Source organism: Cucurbita pepo, chromosome LG02 (assembly GCF_002806865.2).
Source record: "Cucurbita pepo subsp. pepo cultivar mu-cu-16 chromosome LG02, ASM280686v2, whole genome shotgun sequence".
Taxonomy (NCBI): Eukaryota; Viridiplantae; Streptophyta; class Magnoliopsida; order Cucurbitales; family Cucurbitaceae; genus Cucurbita; species Cucurbita pepo.
This window is the reverse complement of record NC_036639.1, coordinates 13,495,697-13,516,778: the sequence shown is the minus strand read 5'-3', so window position 1 is coordinate 13,516,778 and position 21,082 is coordinate 13,495,697. Positions and strand designations below refer to the sequence as shown.

The following is a 21,082-nucleotide window of genomic DNA, read 5'->3' as shown; positions in this document are numbered from 1 at the left end:
AAAAAAAAAAATCACATTAGTAAAGATAAATTTCAAATTGGAGCACATAAAGACAGCATAACCTTGCCATGGCTAATCGGGTCCTCTGGCCCCCAGATAAGTTGACCCCTCTTTCTCCAATATGAGCCATGTCACATCCAGCCATTAATGAAATATCAACATCTAGAGCACAAGCCCATAAAGTATCCCAGTATCTGCTCAAATTGAATTCAACAAGTTTATGAATCAAAAGCTTGTGGATTGAAATCAGAGGAAATTTTATTGAACCTAAAAGAATAAGAAGAAGAAAAGAACAGGCTTCATAAGATAATTGAAACAAGCAATCTTGTAATACACTGCACAGATTCACCTTTGAGGGTCATAATCCTTTCCAAATAATATGTTATCACGAATTGTTCCAGAAAGTATCCATGGGACCTACAGAGACAAAATGGAACGTGATAAGATTCTTTTTCCAAAATGTATGCATAACAGGTCAGTTATCAGACAAGAACAAAAACCTGGGATACATATGAAATCGATCTAGTTGCATGTACAGAACCATGTAGAAGCCGCATTTCTCCCAGGATTGCACTCAATAAGGATGTTTTTCCTGAACCAACCTGAATTAAATACCTTTAGAATAGATTGTGAAAAGCGAGCTATGAAGTACAAATTCACCTCATAGATTTGATAAACAAATAACTATACTGATGCTAGATTCTCAGCCAACGGCATTTATTATCATTCTAAAAAGTTGCAAATACAAGAAAATAATCTGCTAGAAAATGTAAGCCCACTATCAATTACTAACAAATGAACCAACAAAATCAGTTAACTCGAAGAAAAACTACAAAATGACCTGTATTTACACTACGCCGATTCCCTCCCTCTTGAAAGATAACTTATTCTTCAGTTTAAAAGATAAAACTTATTCTTCAGTTTAAAAGATAATCAAGACAGAAAGGATGTTTCAAACTGATTTCTACCAAAAGAAATCAAATTTAAAATGTCTTCTTCAGCTCACCAAAATAACAGTTCAATTGTTAAATCGAACACTCATACAGTTGATATCAGTTTCGGTGGGTTATGTTAAAAAACAGTAGACGCTCGTGGGGTGGAAACTTCATTTCCTGCTGTCAAATTCTTACTTGCTGACATCATTCTTGATCTGGATCATTCTCTCAATCCAATACTAAAATGATTCAATCTACAATTTGTAAAACTCCAAGAATTCTCAACCAAGAGAATTATTAATATAAGAACTTTCTTTTATATTCAAGAGTGTCTAGACCAATTTGTGCATAACTCGATTAATCTCACTGGAAAAATTCAAGATCTGATGTAGTAAGATTAGTGATTAATTAGATATTTAAGTCAATTCCACGGTTAAATAGGATTAAGATCAGTTTGTTTATCATGTTGGTTAATTTGGATTAGGATTTGTTGAAGGATACATTTCAGGTCCCTACCCGGAAAGGTGAGCCCTTGCCCTTATATGAGGTTAGATTACATGGGTATACAAGATAACAAAAGACTTACTAACTAAAATTAAAAACTAAATAAATAGACAATACAAAAAATTACAAATAGAACCCTAAATCAAACTTATCATGAAAATTTCATAAAGCTTACCTCTCCAATAACGGCAACAAAGGAACCCTTGTAGATCTCCAGAGTCAAATTATTTAATAAAATATTTGGTTCTACTTCCTTGCTGCTGGACCAAGAAGAACATGCATTAGACATGAAAACTGCAGTTTCTTTAACATCAGATTCTGCCTGGTCATTGTTAATAATTGGGGAAGGAGAAATATTTGTTCTATCTGGTTCAATGCAAGATAGAAATCTCGTCAATCGTCGAAGAGATATGATGGCCTGGCCATGTATTTGAAAAACTAATTAGAAGAAACATATAATGAGCTCAACAAAATTAAAGTCATGGGCCATAAAAAACTTACATCAATCATTCCATTAATGACCCAAGGGAATGAATTTAGAGGAGAAATCAAAGTGTTAAATAGTGCCAGGCAGGTGAAAACCTGAAATTAAGGTTGGTAAAAATAATACAATAAATGCATTTTCCTGGAAAGATCGACTATTAGGGGGAGTGCAGAAAAGGAGTTAACAGGATATGAAGTACTAAACATATACGACGAGTACAGAGGATACGGTTAACAAAAAAGTAAACAGAAAATATAAAAAGAAGAGAAAGAAGAAAAGATACCGTTGCAGCATCAAGTTTATATCCCAACAGTGAGAAAAGTCCAAATGTAAACAGAGAAAACAGGGTTGGTGTAGTAGCCCAAAAGAATACGCACCATGCATCTAGGTACTTCCGTGTCTGATAATATAAATTAAAATGTTTATCAGATAATATACAAGCATGGTTCATAGGCCTAATTAATCATGGACCCATATCGACAATGAAAGAATTTTCTTACACTCAAATAGGAGACTTCAAGAGATCTTGTCTTCATCAACCAATCAGAAAAAAGCAGCTCCCACCCATGTGTCTTCAAAGTATGAATGTGAGTCAATATTTCTCCGGTTCTCCTTATTCTATTAAAGAGTAACATAAATCATCTGAAGAAAAAAACTCTAGTGAACTATTAACTTTAAGCTCTCTCACAGTTATTCACTTAGATGACTTTTCATTATTTAGTCTAATTATTACCCCAAAACGTGTTGGTATAAATATATATATATATATATATATAGCCAATTGAGATCATCTTTGATTTTTTTCAAGGCAAAAGGATATCAAAGGAGGAAAGACTTGATTATTTCAATTCTTTTAACAATGAAACTTTTCAGTGATGGAATGAAACGAGACTAATTCTCTACAGCTTTTTGGTGTGCTCACTCAGACTATTGCAGTTGCAACTATCCCATTGTTGATATCTATCGTCGTTGGAAAGTTTTTCATTTAGAATAAAAGAAATTCTATGTGTTTACTTTTTCGTCTTCAAGTTTCTGATGTTGGCAGTTGATTGGAATAGTTAAGCAGGGTCATGAGGCTTTTGTAAACTTTAAAAGGAGACCTTGCTAGGCAGGTGATTTTTTTTTTTTAACTTTCAAGCATATCGGACTTATTTCTTGTTATACAGGTCTTCATCCAGAAGTTTGTACTTGGTAACTTTTCACTACTTGAATAAAAAAAATTTCTTCTCCGACTGAGCGAGTTGAGAGACAAAGGATGTACAGCTACCCAAGCCTACTCTGCTCAAACAAGCATGTGACCTCACATTTCTCAATGAACTGGAGAGAAAAATGATGATTTGCCCATACAAATTGCAATTTTCATTCAAATAGTATAACTTTAAAAAAATAACACATACATACATAATCACAAGCATTAACATGTCAATCAAAAGAATACGAAATAGTTAGAGAAAATGAAAATTAAATATGTCCAAGAAGTTATAATTTCATAGGCTTAAAAAAGGTAAAATATTTCTTATTCAAATAGAGAAAAAGAGCATCGAATATTTATAATTATGCAAAATTTAAAACAGAGATTTAAAGCATTCTGAAACAAAGATGTCCATGCAATTATACTTCAAAAGTAAGTTTAGTCTCCTTCACTCAGAATACTAAGTTTTTAATACTTTTGGTTATGCTTAGTACTGAAGCTTACAGGAAAAAACAATAAATAATCTAATTTTGTACTGTTGCTTGAAGTTCTGATGGTAGAAATTTCGAGAGTCGGGATGTCAAATACAGACATGTTACAGAAACTAAATTATTTGTGCCTTGCTTTGAAACAAAAGCACAAGTTTTGGGGGAACAGAGAGAGAGAGAGACAAACATTTAACCAAACGCAAAAAGCACCCAAATATCTGTAAAAATTATGCTCTTGTACACGATTGGTCTTTTCATTGGTAATTTTAACATCTACAACAATGTGGAGAATGGAGAAGATAAATACCTTTCATCTTTTTGCTTCATCATTTCCTCAGTAGCGCTTGCTATCATTTCAGATATCCACTTATTCACTAGTCAATTTATATGAATATTTGGTGAGCATAAATAAAGTAACAGATACAGCATTGACAGAAGTAACATTGGACAACTCTAGAAAGAAAAGATTAAAATAAGTTTAGATGGTATGCTACAGAAGCAAGGAAGGTTAAGGTATACCTGGAATGAGTAATATGGTTATTGCAATTCCAGAAAGAAAGGCAAATTTGACTTGAACGTATAACAAATACAATGCGACTCCTATTTGCAAAGGCAGGCTGAAAGTATTTAGACGTTACCACGATTAAAAATAAATCCAAATCCTCTCTCACACTTCAACAATTATTTCTCAGAATAACATGACTTTTAGTCCAACAAAAGAGAATAAAAAGGAAATAATAGTTGAACCACTAGGCCAGCTATAACAATTGGATCAATTTCATATTTAAAAGATATAATATGTTGATTAGATCCCTCTGGAGGAATTACTGCCCCCTCCAGGCTGTCTGTTTTTTCTCTAAAACAAACACAGATTGAACTCAAAAAAAAAAAAAAAAAAAAAAAAAAAAAAAAAAANAAGATAAGCGTCATTACCTCCACATATCATGAAAACTGTTGCACAAGTTGACAGTTCTATCAGTATCAACAGACATAAAAGTCTGGATCTCTCCAGAAGAAAATTGTGATCGTTCTGCTAAGCTAATGGATAGACACTGTAGTAAAAGTAATTCATGCTTAAAGCCAAATTTTGAAAGAAACGTATATAGTCAGTCACAGATTATGTATTGTTTAAAAAATAAAGAGGTCATTCTAACAAGAAATACAAGAAATGAAAAGGGCTTTACATTTCCTTAACATCGCGGACCAAAATATGATGAACAAATTGTATATAACTACAAGCAATGGAGGAAAATTAGTATTGAGAAATACTACCTAAAAAGGATTCACTTTAGCCTATTAGTTAGATAGAATATTGGCCATATCCACACAAGTCATACAGCTATTAGGTTTGAGACTTCCGAGGCACACGCCACAAACAGGCTTCATTAACAAAACCTTGCTTTTTCTAAGTGAGGCACAGGGGATGCGCCTTGGGTCTAGGCTCACACCATAGTGGGCTTTTTAAATCACTGGTTATCTCCTATTTGAAAAGATAAGAATAAATAATAGAGAAAAAAAGACCAAACCCAAAAGTTTTCAATTCAAAACAAGTCGAACAAAATGCATTCAATAACATGAAACCCCATAAAGAAAATCATGACCTAAAAATACATCTTTTAAGTGTGTTCCAATCATAAAAAGACACTGCGTTTGCACTGCCAAGGTTAAATTTTGAATAATAGGAGGAAGAATGCTTACTTTCTGGTAGATGATGGTCATGATACTAGATCGTAACTTTAGCTTCAGTTTGGACAGATGGAAAGTGTATTGGGTATCTAAAAATGATCTGCACAATGAAACCAATAATTTCTAATTTTCTGTTAGATGACAATGAAGGGAAAAAAAGTATGTAGATGCCTGCAACTGGCCAGTAATTTGCACGCAATATAATCAAGCAATATAATCAAGCAATATCGATGAGATCCTGAAAGTACAACTTTCGAAGAAAGTAGGAACAATTTTTTTTTTTTTTAAACAAGAAACGAAACTTTTCAAAAAAGGATAAATTTAAAGAAAACAGCCATTTAAATTGCGACAACATTTGCTTGTTCCCTCTTCTTCAATTCTTTTTAGATTTATGCTCTACTCTGAGTAAAGATTTTCCTGAGTAAAGGCATGGTGAAAATTAATTAGGAGTGACCGGTGTGCTTTCTTCTAGAACTCCTAATAGTATTTGGATTGAAGAAGCATAAAAAGAATTCCATATTGGACAAGAAGTTACAATTATGTACCACCTTGCTAATACCAGCATTTTTGGGAAATGAATGAACTTATTGTGTATACTACAACCAAATCATACTTTTACTTGCATAAAAAAAAAAAATTACAAGTTCCTCAGGGTAACTCCACCTTTAGCTACTTCATTTATGAATTTCATAGTTATAAAAATGCATGGCCTGATAAGATGCACCATTTTTTTGTATTGAATAACAATATAGAATTTTATTCAATCTTAGTACTTCATGACCATTAGATATTGAATTCCATATTGGAATGAACCAATTAAGTTTTTTTTACCTTAATCCAGCATTCAAATTTAAGCATGTAAGCACTACTTCTTGCCATTTCAGTGTGGAACAGAGAGCATCCGATTGCTCGGCATTTTCACAACGAACGAGTGCTTGGTCAGCGCAGAAAGGGTTTAACAAGCATAAATGCTCAGATGGGTCTGAGGCACTTTGTAATCTTGTACCAATCGTTGTGAAATTGCTTTCGAGTGATGACAACAGCAATGATCCATGGGAAAGGGAAAGGTTCAGCGGGATGGACGGGAGTCCACAATTTTCAAAACAGAGGATATAAGAGCAGCTTTAAATGTAAACTTTAGTCTATGAGAGCCACCTTGACAAGCATTCCTTTTTGTCCTGGTCTTCTCGACCCAAAAGTTATATTCTATAAAACATTCTTCCTTGAAGAATTTTTGTGTCAATGAGGTGGTGACAAAGGTTCTGAAGGTGGCTACCAGCCATTTCAAAGATTCTCATTTCAATGTGATGAAGAAAGTTGTCTCCGGAGTACTTCTATATCCTGACTCTAGTACCTGCGTATCTCTTATCGACCTCAATTGAGTAAATCTTCCTTTCAATGATGGTTGTACATTTCTTCAATGAAGGGGATGACACCATGGGGTTTGTGGGAATATGATCAGAAGAGGGTGGGAAGGGTTGAACGGGTGAGAGTCATCTTTGTTGCTGGTTGGGGCTGATGGGAATGATGGAGAAGAAGAGGGAGGGATAAAAGGAGGGTGATGGTGAAGTTTTATTCAAAATAAGAAGCAAAACTAAAGAAAAGGGGTCCTTTTATCAGAGAGATATTCGTATCCTGTAATTTTACCAACCAAGTTAATTTGTAGTTGGTAGGATTTTTTCTATTTTTAAGTTTACTACGTAAAGTTGATCGTTTGTAACTTTTCAAATCTCAATGAAAAGTTTTGTTTTTTGTCAACAAATGAAGAAAGATTTTAACTAAATTACTTTGGTGGTGAAAAAACTGCAAAGCCTAAAATCAGTTTCGTCTCTTTCCTTGAAGTAGTAAATAAATATCACAGACGAATAAAAAAAGAATGACAACGTAAATCATAAATGATATATAATGAAAAGAACAGCATAAGGCAGCCAAAATGTTAAAGAGTTACTTGAAGATAGAGGTGAGGCCCAAAGATATTGCAAGAAAATAGCCATCGGATGTCCTACTACCTGAATAAATAAAAGTATAAATGTCAGTGAATCATCTTGCCAATAAAAAATTTATGCAACGGTGATCGAACTCTCAGAACAGCATATGACATCTTTTTTTAAAAAAACCCTTTCTTAAACTAGTAAGCGTTGTATTGAGGATGAAGATAAGCACCACAAGCCACGGGTCTTTCGTAGTAATAAAGAAGTTATTGTTTATGTCTGCCCCGTGGTTCTATACCTACTTCGCTAATGTAAAGAACACTAAACTGTGCGAACGAAATGTAAAGCAACATTTTGTCAGTGGAATTAAAAGTGTGCAAAACTATTTGATGTAAATATGAATGACCAGGGGGTAAAATGGAAGAATAAGGAGGATGTCAAATATTCATAAACCAGTGACAAAGAAAAGATCAGGTATGTAAGAACCTTGTTGGAGAAAACGAATCAACCGATTGAGAAGCATTGGTCCAACAAAACTAAGACAATCATTAAGCACCTGAACAAGGTAAAATATATATCTAGTCAATGAATGAGATCAAGTTATGGACAAAGCAATGTTATTGCATGTTGCTAAAGCCAAAAATGGTTACTGACTATGTTTTAAATATGTTTTTCTTTATGTTTTTGACAAGAAACTTTCATATAATAATCAAAAAGCAGGGCAACAACTCAACAGCCTAAGGGCTGGGGGATGAGAGAGCCCCCACTCAAGGACCTACTTACAAACAGCCTTCTAATCGGTAAGAATCAAGGAGAGGGGGAAGTTATTTTATGTTTTAAATATGTAAGAAAGAAAGTATGAATTAGAAGCTTCAATCACGTCTACAACCCTATAAAATGAAAGCCTTGCACACTTAAGATAAGCAAGTACCTTCAGTAAACCAAGAGAGACATATGGCCAACCATATGCACGACAGATTGCCCAAAAAAACGATGGATTTGAACCATTCCTCGAATATTGACCTTTCCAGCAGATTAACAACTTGTTGTGGCAGAAAGAGGGATCCATATCAGTTGGAAGCTGCAACAGATCTTCAAAACTCAACTGCTTTTTAACACCGTCGTTCATAACTGACATGATAGAATTGAATGTCAAAAGATTCCAACAGCTTTGCTTATCTTCCTTCTGAACCAATAAAACACAATAATCAACTAGCTATCATAATTCACGTGAGACAGAAGAGTATTAATTAAAAGGCATATTCATCAAATGATAGCAAACTTAAACGAAACAACAATATGGTTCTTGATCTAAGGGCACAAAGGATAGAAGAAAAGGTAACACAAGCAGAATTAGTAGACATCTTTAGTCAAGATTGATCGATGATCACAGAAAGCAAGGAACACCCGAATGCAACTAAGGTTTGAGATCCTATCTTCTAGCAATTTTTCCATACAAAGAATTTCAACTGATCAGAAAGGAGATGAAAAGGAATGCAAAAGATAAAGCTTCTTTCTTACATTATTTCCCATAAGACTTTCCTCTAAGTCCACATCCACAGATAGAAGTGAATCTTCCATTGAACTGCATACAGTCAAAATAAAGATTTCCTGAGTAGAGAATTGATGTGTATAACATACATAGAACTTACGGAATATCACAAATGATACAGAAGATAATATATTTCATTTCGTTAGAAGTTCATCTCAAAGTTGGACACAAAACGAGATAATTTCTCATCCAAACACAAAGGTTTATGACTCTGGAAGAGTAATATATGAGCTCAACTCGTTAAAGCCTATACTCTCATCTAAGAGGTCAAAGTTTCAAATTTTCACTTCTATTTTTATTTAGTTAAGTAATTAATTTTTGGGTTAATTACTTTATTAGTATTTACATTTTCTTGTGAGGCTATACAATTTTGTGGTCTGGTAAGAGTTTCACCATTACCATCTTGTGAACAACATAACCATTGACCACAAAACATAGCATGGCTCGTAGAAGCTCGAGGACAAGGACAAGGAGATCAAACAGAGAATGGGATCCCCCATTGAGCTGATGATGATGATGAAAAGAAAGCTTCTGTAAAGAGTTCTAAAATTCTTCATTGAAAAAAAAGTCTACGCAAATGAAAGAAGCATAGGAAAGAGTAAACCGATAGCAGCTCATTCAACACTACACTGAAACTAAAGAATCTGAAGGAGGAAGGAGAGTCAATCCTCGCAAGGAAATGCTTCACGTAGGTTCGAGCTGCCGACATTAATGGAAATGATCATTCTTTCAAACGAGAAAAATGCCAATGGCTGATCAACTAAAGGAAGAAACAGCATTAGACTTGTATTGTCGAGTATCGAGATGAAGAACAATTCTACGTCCATTTCAGCTGCCGTAGTTGTATGAAGCTTCAAAATTTGCAGCTCTACAGTGTTAATGGAAGTCCTTGAGCATGCAGAGGAGGGGAGTGTGTCAGCTAGCTGGAGGAGGAAGACGAAACAGAGTTGAAGCTACTGTATCCTATTGGGTTGGGCCTAAGAGTTGAAGATAAACAGTTGGGTCATTGGAGGATTGGGCCGAATACAACGCCCAAGCCCATATACTGACTAGGAATTACTATATGGGCCGGTCAATGGTCTGATTCGGTGCGTAGTGGAGTGGCCAATAATAAAATATATTTCTTTTCGAAGAGATTGAGAATATTTTTAAAAAACTAAATTAATAAAAATAACTATTTTGCCATTAAAATATCCCAAAACTTTTAAAAAATTTAATAATATTATACTTATACATAAAAACATTAAAAAAAATTAAAAAAATTAAGAAAAAAACTCAATTTCAATATATAAATACTCTTAAAACTGTTTCAAAAAAAAAAAAATTCAATAGTATTATTAATATTATTAAAAAAATTAAAAAACGAGCGTAAACTTTCAAAAATATCATTAATATTTTCAATCTTCTAAGAAAATTTTAAAATTTTATTGTTAATATATGGACGAAAATTAATTATTTACATTGTTGATCATTTTTCCCTCGATTTTCTTTTTCTCTTCTTCTCCAACCGATAGCTCAACGATTTCTCATCGTGTTTTTTCCCTTTCTTAAATACCCTCTTATTAACTAATCGATCAACCTTATAATATTGTCTCTATAAAATCAGTGTGTTTAAAAAAGAAAATTCATGTGAATAAAGAAAAAAAAAAAAAGAACGGGTCAAAATACATTTACCACCTACCTAAGATTTAAAACTCCCTACATTTTTGTGGTAACTGAATGTTATAGGATCGAACGTTTATCCCTATTAATTAAGGTACGTGTAAGATGACTAGTTCAAACGCTCGGAGATAACACTGAAATAAAACCAATATGTCAAACCGTCTTTTGAAGTTCTATGTCCACAACTTGTACCACCAATACCAAGCATTTTGGCAGGAGAAGTTGTTCATTTTGGGGGCTTGAAAATACTTAAGAGAACAAACATAGTGAGACCAATTGGAAGCTCACATACCAAGCAACAACAAGAATTTGATGCATCCCTACAAAGTGATGCAATTAGCATTAACAGAAGAGGGCCTGAATTGAATCCCTCACAACGAAACTGTCCAAGAATCACAAACCAACTAAAGGAGCATCAAGTTTTGGCTTGAATCGAGAGTGACGAGACATTTGTTTCAGAAAAGCTAGCTATATTTGATAGAGATAAGCTGTTCTTGAGCTTGATTCGGAAAAAGCTTTTTCGGATGATGGGAAGCTTAACATAAGTACGACGCATCAACGTACGGATGAGCATAAAGGGTATGTTCGTGAGAGTTTTCATATAATAGTAAGACATCCAAAGGTTCCGTTTCGCGAGAGGTTCACCAATACTACCTCGTGGCTAATGTAATCATTTTTATTGACCACAAATTGCAACAGATATGTGAGATCTCACATCGACGGGAGAGAAGAACGAGTGCTAGCAAGGATGTTGGGTTTCGAAGGGAGGTGGATCGTGAGATCCCACGTCGATTGTAGAGGGAACGAAATATTCTTTATAAAGGTGTGGAAACCTTTCTCTAATAGATGTGTTTTAATACCTTGAGGGAAAACCTAAAAGGGAAAGCCCAAAGAGGACAACATTTGCTAATTAACAAACAACAGAGAATTAGGAAGGAAACGTGGAAATATAACGTTAGCATACCTGCTTTTTGCTTGCTCTGATCTGATAATGAATCCTGATGCGCCAAACAGAACATCCAACAAGATAACAAAACTGTAGTTCAGGGATCTGAGTATCTATACAAAGAAAAGAAACAAGAAACTTGTTCTTAATAGGTGCACAGTTTATCTGTTCTTGCTAGTCTATCAGAGAAACCCAACTATACAGTACAGGGAAGTTCAAACAAGAATTTGAAAACAAAACTTGATTCCTCAACATAAGATCATAAATGCAGTTCATCTGAGCACCATAACACTGTTATTTCAAACTTCAAAGTGATATCTATGTCCTTCAAAGTGATATCTATGAGAAAAAATGAGTACCTCAAAATTTGCATACGTCGAAACGAAAACGAGAATCCCGAATATGGCTCTCACAATCCACCATGAACAAAGCATTTTTTTGGTAAAGATGTGTTGAAAGTTGGAACAATTTGCAAAGATTGCAGTGCATGTCTGCATATTCACAATGAAACTCATAAAACAAACAAAAAAGTTGTGCAGAATATGAACAGCTAAGGTTAGATAGCTTACCCAGACTGCAAATAGTGAAGCTGTTGTTAACCACTCATGGTATTCAACAACATCACCGGTGAATAATTTCCTCAGAAGAAACATCATATCAAGAAGTGACAGGAATAGTCCAATGGCTGGAAGGACATACAAGAAAGTTTTTTCCAGAAGACTTTTCTGAAAGTTCTGCAAAAAGAAGATTTGCAAGAAATCAATATGAACATACCATCACTTACAACAGTCTTTAAGTTGCATAAGAACAACTTAAGTGCGTGTTACGGTTCTTATCTAGTGCCACCAAGTGCGCTTTTTGTAACGGCCCAAACCCACCGCTAGCAGATATTGTTCTTTTTGGACTTTTTTTTCGGGCTTCCTCTCAAGATTTTTATAACATATCTACTAGGGAGAGGTTTCCACACCCTTATTTCATTTTCCTCCCCAACTGATGTGGGATCTCACAATCCACTCACCTTTGGGGCAGAGCGTCCTCGTTAGCACTCGTTCCCTTCTCTAATCGATGTGGGTCCCCCTAATCCACCCCCTTTCGAGGTCCAGCGTCTTTGTTGGCACACTGTCTCGTTGGCACATCACATCACAGGAGAGGTTTCCACACCCTTATAAAGAATGTTTCGTTTCCTTCTCCAATCGATGTGGGACCCCCCAATCCACCCTCCTTCGGGGCCCAGCGTCTTTGTTGGCACACCGCCTCGCTGACACATCGCGTGAGAGGTTTCCACACCCTTATAAAGAATGCTTCGTTCTCCTTCCCAACCGATATGGGATCTCACACTTTTGATCCATGCTATGAATTTTTCCAATTTCAATTGTTTAAGATGCATAAATCATTAGGTGACCAACAAATTACTGAATCTAGCATGGAAAAAGCTCAATTTTCTCCTTAATTAACATCTTAGCTTAGTAATGAAGGAGAAATATGATAAGAGGAACATACCCTCCGTCTCCTTCCATCATTTTTCAGAGTAAGTCCGAGCAATACAGTAATGGTGACAGTCAAAACATTTACTCCAAAACCTAAGGTCGTAAGAATTGTTAAGACACAACAATTAAAGGCCAAACAGAGGCAGAGACTAGAAATCAGAGCCAAACTTCTAACATGAAAGGATATATATTCATAAAACACTTAGAAAACCGATGTCCATTCCAAACCTGCAAATACAAAAGGACAGTATCAGCCACCAGAAACTTCATATCGTTCAAATTTCAGTTCGCTACCATTCAATGAATTGTTAATATCAATGGAAAAAGAAAAAACAAGCTAATCATCCCATGAAAACACAGCGCTTCAGAACGACAAGAATGCATTAATGGCAACAAAAATCTTAGTGAGGAGAAAATTACATAAGGAGATTGTGGGCAAACAAGGAGCAAGAACCAGCCCGCCATTGTCGTCATCGCCGCCGCTGAGTGCAATCCCTGCACTGTTTACCATAACAAAGAGGAGAACGATGGAAAACAAAATAAATTTTGGTCCGTTAGAATTTAATGGGGAAATGGGAAATGCAGTGCTGACGAGAATGTTCTGAAAAAGAAAGGCATAAAGAAAAAAAGATGGATCAAAAGAAATCTCTGAGCATTACCAGTCTCAGTCTCAGTTGCACTCCTCCACCTTCTTGGAAAATAAAATATTTAATATTCTATTTTACCTTTTTAAGGTTTTTCTTATTTATTTAATTATTTGCAGATATTATTTTAATCACTACCCTTCCATATTAATTAATACTCATCCATTTCTAGTAGTTTAACAATTTTAAAATAATTTAGTAAATAACACATTTTTTACGACAAAATGATGTAATCTCAATTTTAAAATAAAATAGTAAATATTAATTAAAGCATTTTTCTTTTAGTGCTTTTGTAAAGTGGCGGGGGACGCATGGAAACGCGTATAGAGTGGGTTTCATACGTGTCTTCCACCCCATCAAATAAATTTAAGTATACAAATTATTAACTATTTATTTTTAAATTATCCTTGGAATATTAAATTTATTACAATTTTAGATAAATAATTGACATGATAATATCTAAAATGGTCATTTTAACGATTGTCTAAATTTAAAAAAATAAATTGGCTACCGTTTAAACTAATGATAACGTTGAAAGATTTATATATGTAATTTAGTTTAAATAATATGAGATTTGTATAATTTTTAAAAGTGGTTTGATTATTAAATGATTAGTTAACTTAGATCTATATTTTCTCTAACATTTTATTGTGTTTAATTAACACATCCAACATGAATATAGATAAAAATTGAAAATTAAAGATATTAATGAAAACCAAAATGAGTAGATAAAAATTGAAAATTAAAAGATATTAATGAAACTTTTTATAGTTAAAAGCACTAAAAAAAATTATAAACTTTTGAAAGTTTATAAACCTTTTACTCCTTCCACATTTATTTGTGAAATTTTTTTATTACATATCGTATTTTTTTAATCAAGATGAATTCTTCCCACCTAAATGGTGGTGAAAGTTCTCTTATTTATAATCATTTACGGAATGCAGAAATATGATAAGCTACAAATAATATGAAAATTACAATAAAATGAAAGAATAATGGATGAATACAATACATTTGCCTTCAATAAAAGGGCAAATATGGTAAGCCGTACTATAAAGCAAAATACTAGATATTTACCTTATAATGAAGGGTCGTATTATGTTTAACTGACAGCCCTACCAACAAATATAAGATCTTTGAAGTTGGTAAATAGAAATATGAAAACATGAACAGAGAGAAGAACAAAGGCTTCAAAATTAGGTTGGATGAGCCAAGTTTTTTTCTACATCTACATACATTTCATGTTGGCATGAACCAGAGGAGGAAAAAAAGGAAATAATATATATAACCAATGGGATTCCATTTGTTACCCATAGAATATGACTAATTTTCTAGAATGTCATCAACACCTTTAAAGTGGCATCAGTCTTTTGTATCTGAAAAACCAAACAAATGCAGAAAATATGATAATCCCACTTACGCCTGTAATTAGAAGAACCCACTTGAATGCATCAGGATTCTCAAACATTGATATTTCAAAATTCATGCCAAATATTCCAGCTACCACCCCAAAAATGGCAACAACGAATGTTGCAGTTGTGAGCAGTAGCTCAAACTGGATCAACTGATTCCGTACGTTATCCTGCACATGAACATCTTTTTGAGTAATTGGAACAAAAAAAAAAGCGATGATACGACTCTACGATCGGCAAGTTTTGAATTCTCTAGTAGTTCAGATATTCTTTAGGGAAAACGAAGGAATTTAGAAGCATTAACCAAATTGTAAATTTTTTTCTTCACTTCATATGTTTTTGTCTTTTCAGCTTTATCCGCTTAAATGGCAGCAGTTGAAAAGATTTTTAACAATTTCAAGAGATCACTGTTCTTAGAAGACTGAGGGAGGATTTGATCATACTCTAAAAAGTATGTATTTGTCAGTTAGGAGGAGGGCCGTGGAGGTGAGGGATATGTTGTTGTTTGGTGTGGGGTATCTTTTGCTGTGTTATCTTTGGACATTCTCTGTTGAGAATTGGGAGCGCTCAAATCTAAAATTGTTGGCCAGCTTATATCAGTATTGGGACCAGAGCAATTTTCTAGGGAATTGCGGGCAAGATGGAAAACAAACAACGCTAGTTCATTGGAGGGAAAAATGGTAGAGATGGCTGAGAAACAATCAGGAATGGAGGAGAAGATGTTGAGGATTGTTGGGAGAGGAGTCCCACACCATATAATTAAGGGGTTGATCATGGGTAAGTAGGGAATACATCTCCAATGTTACGAGGCCTTTTGGAAAAACCAAAAGTAAAGCCATGAGAGCTTATGCTCAAAGTGGACAATATCATACTATTGTGGAGGTCTGTGATTCCTCCGAAGATGAATCTGAAATTTGGGGCCTACCAATATTATAATCAAGAACCCAACAGTTCAGCAGATAGAATGATGTACGAACTGAGAAAAGAAAAAAGAAAGAACATGAGCGTACCAACTGGATGTTGATGAAATCTTCTGTGTCATCAATGTACTCCTTCAACTATAAGAGGGAAAATGAGATAAGATTGTTAGTTTTATCCCAGTGGAAAAGGAGAAAAGAAAACTAATTTTAAGACTCATGTGCAATGAGTACCGATGTCAACTTGTTCAAGGTGCTGTCAATGACAACAAAATATGCTTCAAGAAGCATCTCGAGCTCCTCTATACTTTCAGTGGCACTTTCTGAACTTCTCATGCTCTCGTGCCGACTCCTTGCAATGCTAAGGCTCTTCTCAAGCTTGCGAGTTTCGGGCGGTGAAGATACAGGAGAAACAGGAGCTGAAATAGATGCTCCATCGATTGGCCTGTATCCAGTCACAGACTGATCGCCATAAACAAAGGACTCCATTCTCATTTTCTTCTCGGTGAGATACATTTCTGCCATATCTCCATCATCATCCATGAGCTGCTCTATTTCATCCCTAACCTAAAAAGATGCAGCTCAAATAGAGAACATAGAGAAAAAATTGTGCAGCTACCCATTTACTTGCATAAACCAGGATCACTAGAGTGAATGCAGAATACCTTCTGAACCCTACGAGTCAGGGCAACAAGTCTGCTTTTCAAGCGACGGACACGCTCCAAATTTAATGTACTGATTTTCGACGTAAGTTCATCTAGCAATGGATATGCTTCAATTTCTAATTCTGCAGCCTTTAGGGCACGAGCAAATTATATGAAGAAATCATCACATTAGAAGAACAAATTACTAGCTAGTAAAAATATGATGAAATAAATCAAGGATGGCTTTATTTAATAGTATGTTATCATAATTGCTAAGCCAGAAAGTCCTCAACAAATACAGCAACACCATAGTATAACTTGATCAGTGATGCCCTAATTAGTCGGAAGTCAACAGTGATAAACAATACAAGCAGGAGAACCTTTAACTTCAAATCTTCAATCTGATGAATTTGAAATGAGTAATAATTAATCTTACACCAAAATGCATGATAATCAGACCTGTTAATATGTTTCAAATGTCAGTATGGAAAAGCATTCCTTAATCTTCTGTTTCTACTTGTTTTAAACAAAAATTACGAACTCAAAACACGACCAATTAACATGCATGAAACAAATAAAAGCAAACAGCTCAAACTTCTATTTCTACGCACCTGGGAATCAAGAAATGTACAAGCTGCCTCCAAAGCGACTTCTAAAGCCCTGAACTCAAAGGGCAAATAATCAGGAGAGGTGGTGTTTGCAAATAAATTATCGAAATTCCTACTTCCTCTTCTTCGATTAAAGTCAGCTCCATGATTTCCATCATTTTGCCAAACCTCATCGACCCCAGTGGTTTTCAAACGTCTTTGTAGCTCTACCACATACTGCAATACATAACTATCAAGGGAATTTAACAGCAGAACTTCATCGGCTGTTATGATACATCGAATCTGCTCCAGATTGACCACAATAGCCTTCTCTCTACCAAGAATTGTGGAAGGGTAAACAAACAAAGGGTCAAGCAGGCGCAAATCACGTGCAGGTAGATCACAACGACGCATCACAGTGAACTTATCGATCTCAATAATCTGGGAGTTCCCAGAGGAATCTACCCGGATCCAAGATCTTAGTCCCTGGCCTCGCTTCTTCAGCCCTAAAACATCCACACCTTGAAATGGCACCCTTCCGGAGGCCGATGGCCTATTATTAACAGCCTCCCTAACATTTATAGCAGATGCAGGTTTCGGAGGAAGCAACCGCTCTTTGAGATCCGCCATTTACACAAATATCTAAATGAAACAACATAAAATAGTTGGAAATCAACACACACACACACACATATATATATATTGTAAAGTTATATAAACGCTCGTATCGAGTCAATCAATCACGCAGTTCCAGTTCGAACAAACAATAATCAGTAACATAATAGCAAAAAATTTCAATATCTTAAATGCAATAGTGATTAAACAATAAATTCGCAATGCTCGTGCAGTCTACAAGGGAAAGTAACACATCAGTAATTCTCAACCAAATCTTTTCTAACCGGAATAACTCAACCCTAAAGATGTAACTGCCAACCGCAGGTATCAAATCATATAACGAAACAACACAAAACGAAAAGAAAAAGAAAATCACCTCCAAAGGAGAACAAAGGCGGCGGTTCTCAGAGAGCGTACGACAGATACAAATATAGAATTCCTTCTCACGAGCTCGGAAATGAAAGATTTCACAGGGGGAAAACCTATTGAGTTAAGAATTCAACATCAAAAGATGAAAGAAAACCTAGATTGCAGAGGCGAGCGAATGAAGCACCAGAAGGCTGAGAGTTCCAATTGCCGTATCAGAGAATGATGAACAGAGATTGAAGACGGAACCGATAATTGATCAAGAAGAATCAAGAAACCGAGCCTAGCAGGTTCAAGAATCTCAGCATACAGTGATGCTGACCATATCATCAGATTCATCACAAACAAAATTAACCATCAATTATTATTTCTCAATTATGGCAAAATTTAATCTCTCTCTCTTTCTTTTTAGTTAAATTATACCAAATACATTTAACAATATTAGATACTTTAAAATGTTTTATTTTATGGCAAAATTTAATTTCTCTCTCTCTCTCCAAGTTAAATTATACCAAATACATTTAACAATATTAGATACTTTAAAATGTTTTATTTTACTCTTAATTTCTTTTGGTAAAAATTAAAACTTTAAAAATCTAGTGTAAATTAATTTTAATTGCTTTAAGTCATTATTAACTATCATACATAGTTAAACATAACCCATTATTATGTTAGACATTTAAATTATAAATTTTAACACTTAGTATTTAATATACATTATTCTTCGTAGATTATTTTAGGTTAATTTATAATTCATATGAAACATATTACTAATAGTATTTTTCAAATATGAATTAATATATTATTCACTTTCAATAGTAAATATTTAATTATGAAAGAATAATGATTATTAAAATCAAAATACATATTAACATAATAACATAGTTTTTCATCAAACTAGTGTTCTTCAAACAAATTAATTTTAAGAGACAAAAAAAACAAATCCAAATAAATATGCTACATAAGGATTATACATGTTAAATGGATGTAACTTAAAATTAGTATTTAATAATTTGAACTTAATTAAAGGAACCTCTTTCCAAACAATAATATAACTTAGGAAGATATGTTTCAATATTTGTAATGATTTGTTCTCGTGTTTTATTGATTATCGATCTAAAAAAATAGGAGCACAAAAAATTGAGGTAAACCCGTGTTCACACACTCTTCTCGAATTGTTATTTCCAACCCAAATGAAATACCCTTTTTATCGGAGAAGTACAAAATTAAAATTAGAAACACGTCCCTGAGAGACATAATTGGATTACATATTTTTTTTCATTAATAAATAAATATGATCATCTCAACCTCTTAATGACAAAAAAAAGAAAAGAAAAAAAGAAAAAAAAAAAGATTTTCACATATTCATGTTGGTGGATTTTATTAGAAAAAAAAAAAGTCATTTTTTTTCGAGAAGTGGCTAATTATTGACAGAGTAGCCTATTAAAAGTTTTTACACTATCAATCTTTTAAATGTAAAATAGGTAGGTTTTCAGTTTCTAGGGGCAGCCCGGCAGGAATAAGGCACAGAGGGAATGACAAACTGCAAGAAATTAGGCTCCCATCAATTAATGTCACAACAGCAATATGAACATTTATTCTGCTTGAAGTTTTCATATAAACCCATCATAACATAGAAACAAGCAAGGAAAAAGGAACTAATTAATGCAAGGAAGCAATGTTAATGACATTCTGCTACATTTTTATCAGTTACATGTATGAATCAAAATGGATGAATGAACTTTTGACCTACAATGATCTTCATTTCTTATAAATACAGATCCCACCAAAGAGAAGAACCAATAAATGAGAAGCTTTGTACCTCAAGGTCCCTACGTATCATAGAAATTTCAATTTGCCTTTAGCCAGAGAAGCCTTGGCATGCTCCAGATGACACAATTCTTTTTGAGCTCCAGTCAAACCCGCACAAGACGATGCAGTAGCCCCTAATGTGATTGCAAAATAAAGGTAGATTGTGCAAAGGCAAGTCAAGAGTGCCAGTGCGGTTAAGAGGTAGCGATGACGATTGAAGAGAGTTGACCAACTACCCAACTCATTTGCAGGAAAATGCTTCCTAAATGTTGGGGTCCTCCTGCGAGGAGAAGCTAGAATGCTGTCAAGAACCATGTTCTAGAGCTCTAATCTTCCTCTGTGATCTGAAATTTAGCACCAAATTCAGAATCGTCAACAAAAGCAAAAGGGGGCCAAGATTAAACAGATAGCCACAATATCCCTTTTCTTCAGCAAGGTGTTTCAATAAATTCAGATACCATTCAAACATATTAGAATTTGAAGAAGTAAGATGCAAGATGTCAATGTAATCTGCAGCAGGCAACAACACATTATGAAATGCACGAAACAATAAGATCATCAAAAGCTTGGCCAAAAGCATTAGGTTTTGAAAATTGAACTCGAGGACTTGTTGAATTCGAGGGAAGATAAAATGCAACAAAACTTGTAGACATCAGTAGTAGAAGGCTCGCCTAAGAATTAAAATTTGTGATATTATAGATGGAATGAATAGAAGTCTCAATATTCATTTCCAACGCATAACTTTTAACTAGATATTCAAGAGTTATACATCAAGAAAACAATTAGAATTGCTTTTATATTTTTCAAGGCAACAACATGTCTCAGCTATAATACTCGAGCTCTCTCTTCTAACCCATCCCAAATCGAAGTTAGAGGAGCAAAATAATCAAAGGCCACCGATCCATGGACAAACAGCGGCAAGTAACCCATAGAAATTAACCTAAAACACGAAAAATTTTCTCCTCATGCCAGAAACAAGAATTTGTCCATAGCACTAAACCATATAATTTCATATAATTCCCGTAGATAAAATCCCCATCCTCAAAACGCCACATATAATCTTATCAGCTCGGCCCAACTCCAAATCCCTAAACATCAGTATATGATCTACATTTAAAAGCAAATTACACACGCGATACAAATCCACATCGCAAAAGAGAGAAATCCATACACCAAAACGACGCTAATACTAGAAGGAAAAATAAAATCCGATCCAAT

General features: G+C 34.4%; 3 protein-coding genes across 6 annotated transcripts in view; all 3 read right to left on the bottom strand.

Moving 5' to 3' along the window:
• LOC111788042 (ABC transporter C family member 13) overlaps positions 1-13,367 on the bottom strand; it is a 24,187-nt gene extending 10,820 nt beyond the window's left edge. For 2 of the 4 annotated variants that reach the window (XM_023668179.1, XM_023668182.1), the window contains exons 1-21: positions 13,288-13,367; positions 13,055-13,095; positions 12,881-12,968; positions 11,950-12,114; positions 11,740-11,871; positions 11,399-11,493; positions 8,742-8,805; positions 8,152-8,406; positions 7,707-7,776; positions 7,238-7,298; positions 5,302-5,389; positions 4,537-4,655; positions 4,123-4,220; positions 3,911-3,977; positions 2,424-2,541; positions 2,207-2,323; positions 1,941-2,021; positions 1,615-1,857; positions 501-602; positions 350-417; positions 63-194 (exon numbers count right to left, since the gene is read on the bottom strand). In XM_023668179.1, the coding sequence (XP_023523947.1) occupies positions 63-194; positions 350-417; positions 501-602; positions 1,615-1,857; positions 1,941-2,021; positions 2,207-2,323; positions 2,424-2,541; positions 3,911-3,977; positions 4,123-4,220; positions 4,537-4,655; positions 5,302-5,389; positions 7,238-7,298; positions 7,707-7,776; positions 8,152-8,406; positions 8,742-8,805; positions 11,399-11,493; positions 11,740-11,871; positions 11,950-12,114; positions 12,881-12,968; positions 13,055-13,095; positions 13,288-13,341 (2,258 nt within the window). In that variant the 5' untranslated portion in view covers positions 13,342-13,367. Of the gene's footprint in view, positions 1-62; positions 195-349; positions 418-500; positions 603-1,614; positions 1,858-1,940; positions 2,022-2,206; positions 2,324-2,423; positions 2,542-3,910; positions 3,978-4,122; positions 4,221-4,536; positions 4,656-5,301; positions 5,390-7,237; positions 7,299-7,706; positions 7,777-8,151; positions 8,407-8,741; positions 8,806-9,400; positions 9,472-9,593; positions 9,679-11,398; positions 11,494-11,739; positions 11,872-11,949; positions 12,115-12,880; positions 12,969-13,054; positions 13,096-13,287 lie in introns of those variants that run through there. The other 2 variants (XM_023668180.1, XM_023668181.1) reach the window with 2 other exon arrangements.
• Positions 13,368-14,564: 1,197 nt separating this feature from the next.
• Positions 14,565-18,400, bottom strand: LOC111788041 (magnesium transporter MRS2-1-like). Its single transcript, XM_023668178.1, has 6 exons — positions 18,063-18,400; positions 17,096-17,713; positions 16,506-16,634; positions 16,075-16,407; positions 15,934-15,981; positions 14,565-15,093 (listed from the first exon to the last, which is right to left on the bottom strand). Exons 2-6 carry the CDS (start codon positions 17,699-17,701, stop codon positions 14,863-14,865), a joined length of 1,347 nt encoding a protein of 448 aa, XP_023523946.1. The 5' UTR covers positions 17,702-17,713; positions 18,063-18,400; the 3' UTR covers positions 14,565-14,862.
• A 1,220-nt stretch (positions 18,401-19,620) lies between these two features.
• Positions 19,621-20,208, bottom strand: LOC111787579. The gene has a single exon (XM_023667596.1). It carries the CDS (start codon positions 20,177-20,179, stop codon positions 19,892-19,894), a length of 288 nt encoding a protein of 95 aa, XP_023523364.1. The 5' UTR covers positions 20,180-20,208; the 3' UTR covers positions 19,621-19,891.
• Positions 20,209-21,082: the final 874 nt, after the last annotated feature.

What these genes read in the sequence shown, in the direction of transcription:
- LOC111788041 (XM_023668178.1), bottom strand. Translation starts at nt 17,701, where the DNA reads ATGGCGGATCTCAAAGAGCGGTTGCTTCCTCCGAAACCTGCATCTGCT. An exon ending in CCTTGAACAAGTTGACATCG is followed by an intron (nt 15,982 to 16,074) that starts GTACTCATTGCA and finishes TCCCTCTTATAG; the next exon opens with TTGAAGGAGTACATTGATGA. An exon ending in ATTTCATCAACATCCAGTTG is followed by an intron (nt 15,094 to 15,933) that starts GTACGCTCATGT and finishes GTTCATGTGCAG; the next exon opens with GATAACGTACGGAATCAGTT.
- LOC111787579 (XM_023667596.1), bottom strand. Translation starts at nt 20,179, where the DNA reads ATGGTTCTTGACAGCATTCTAGCTTCTCCTCGCAGGAGGACCCCAACA.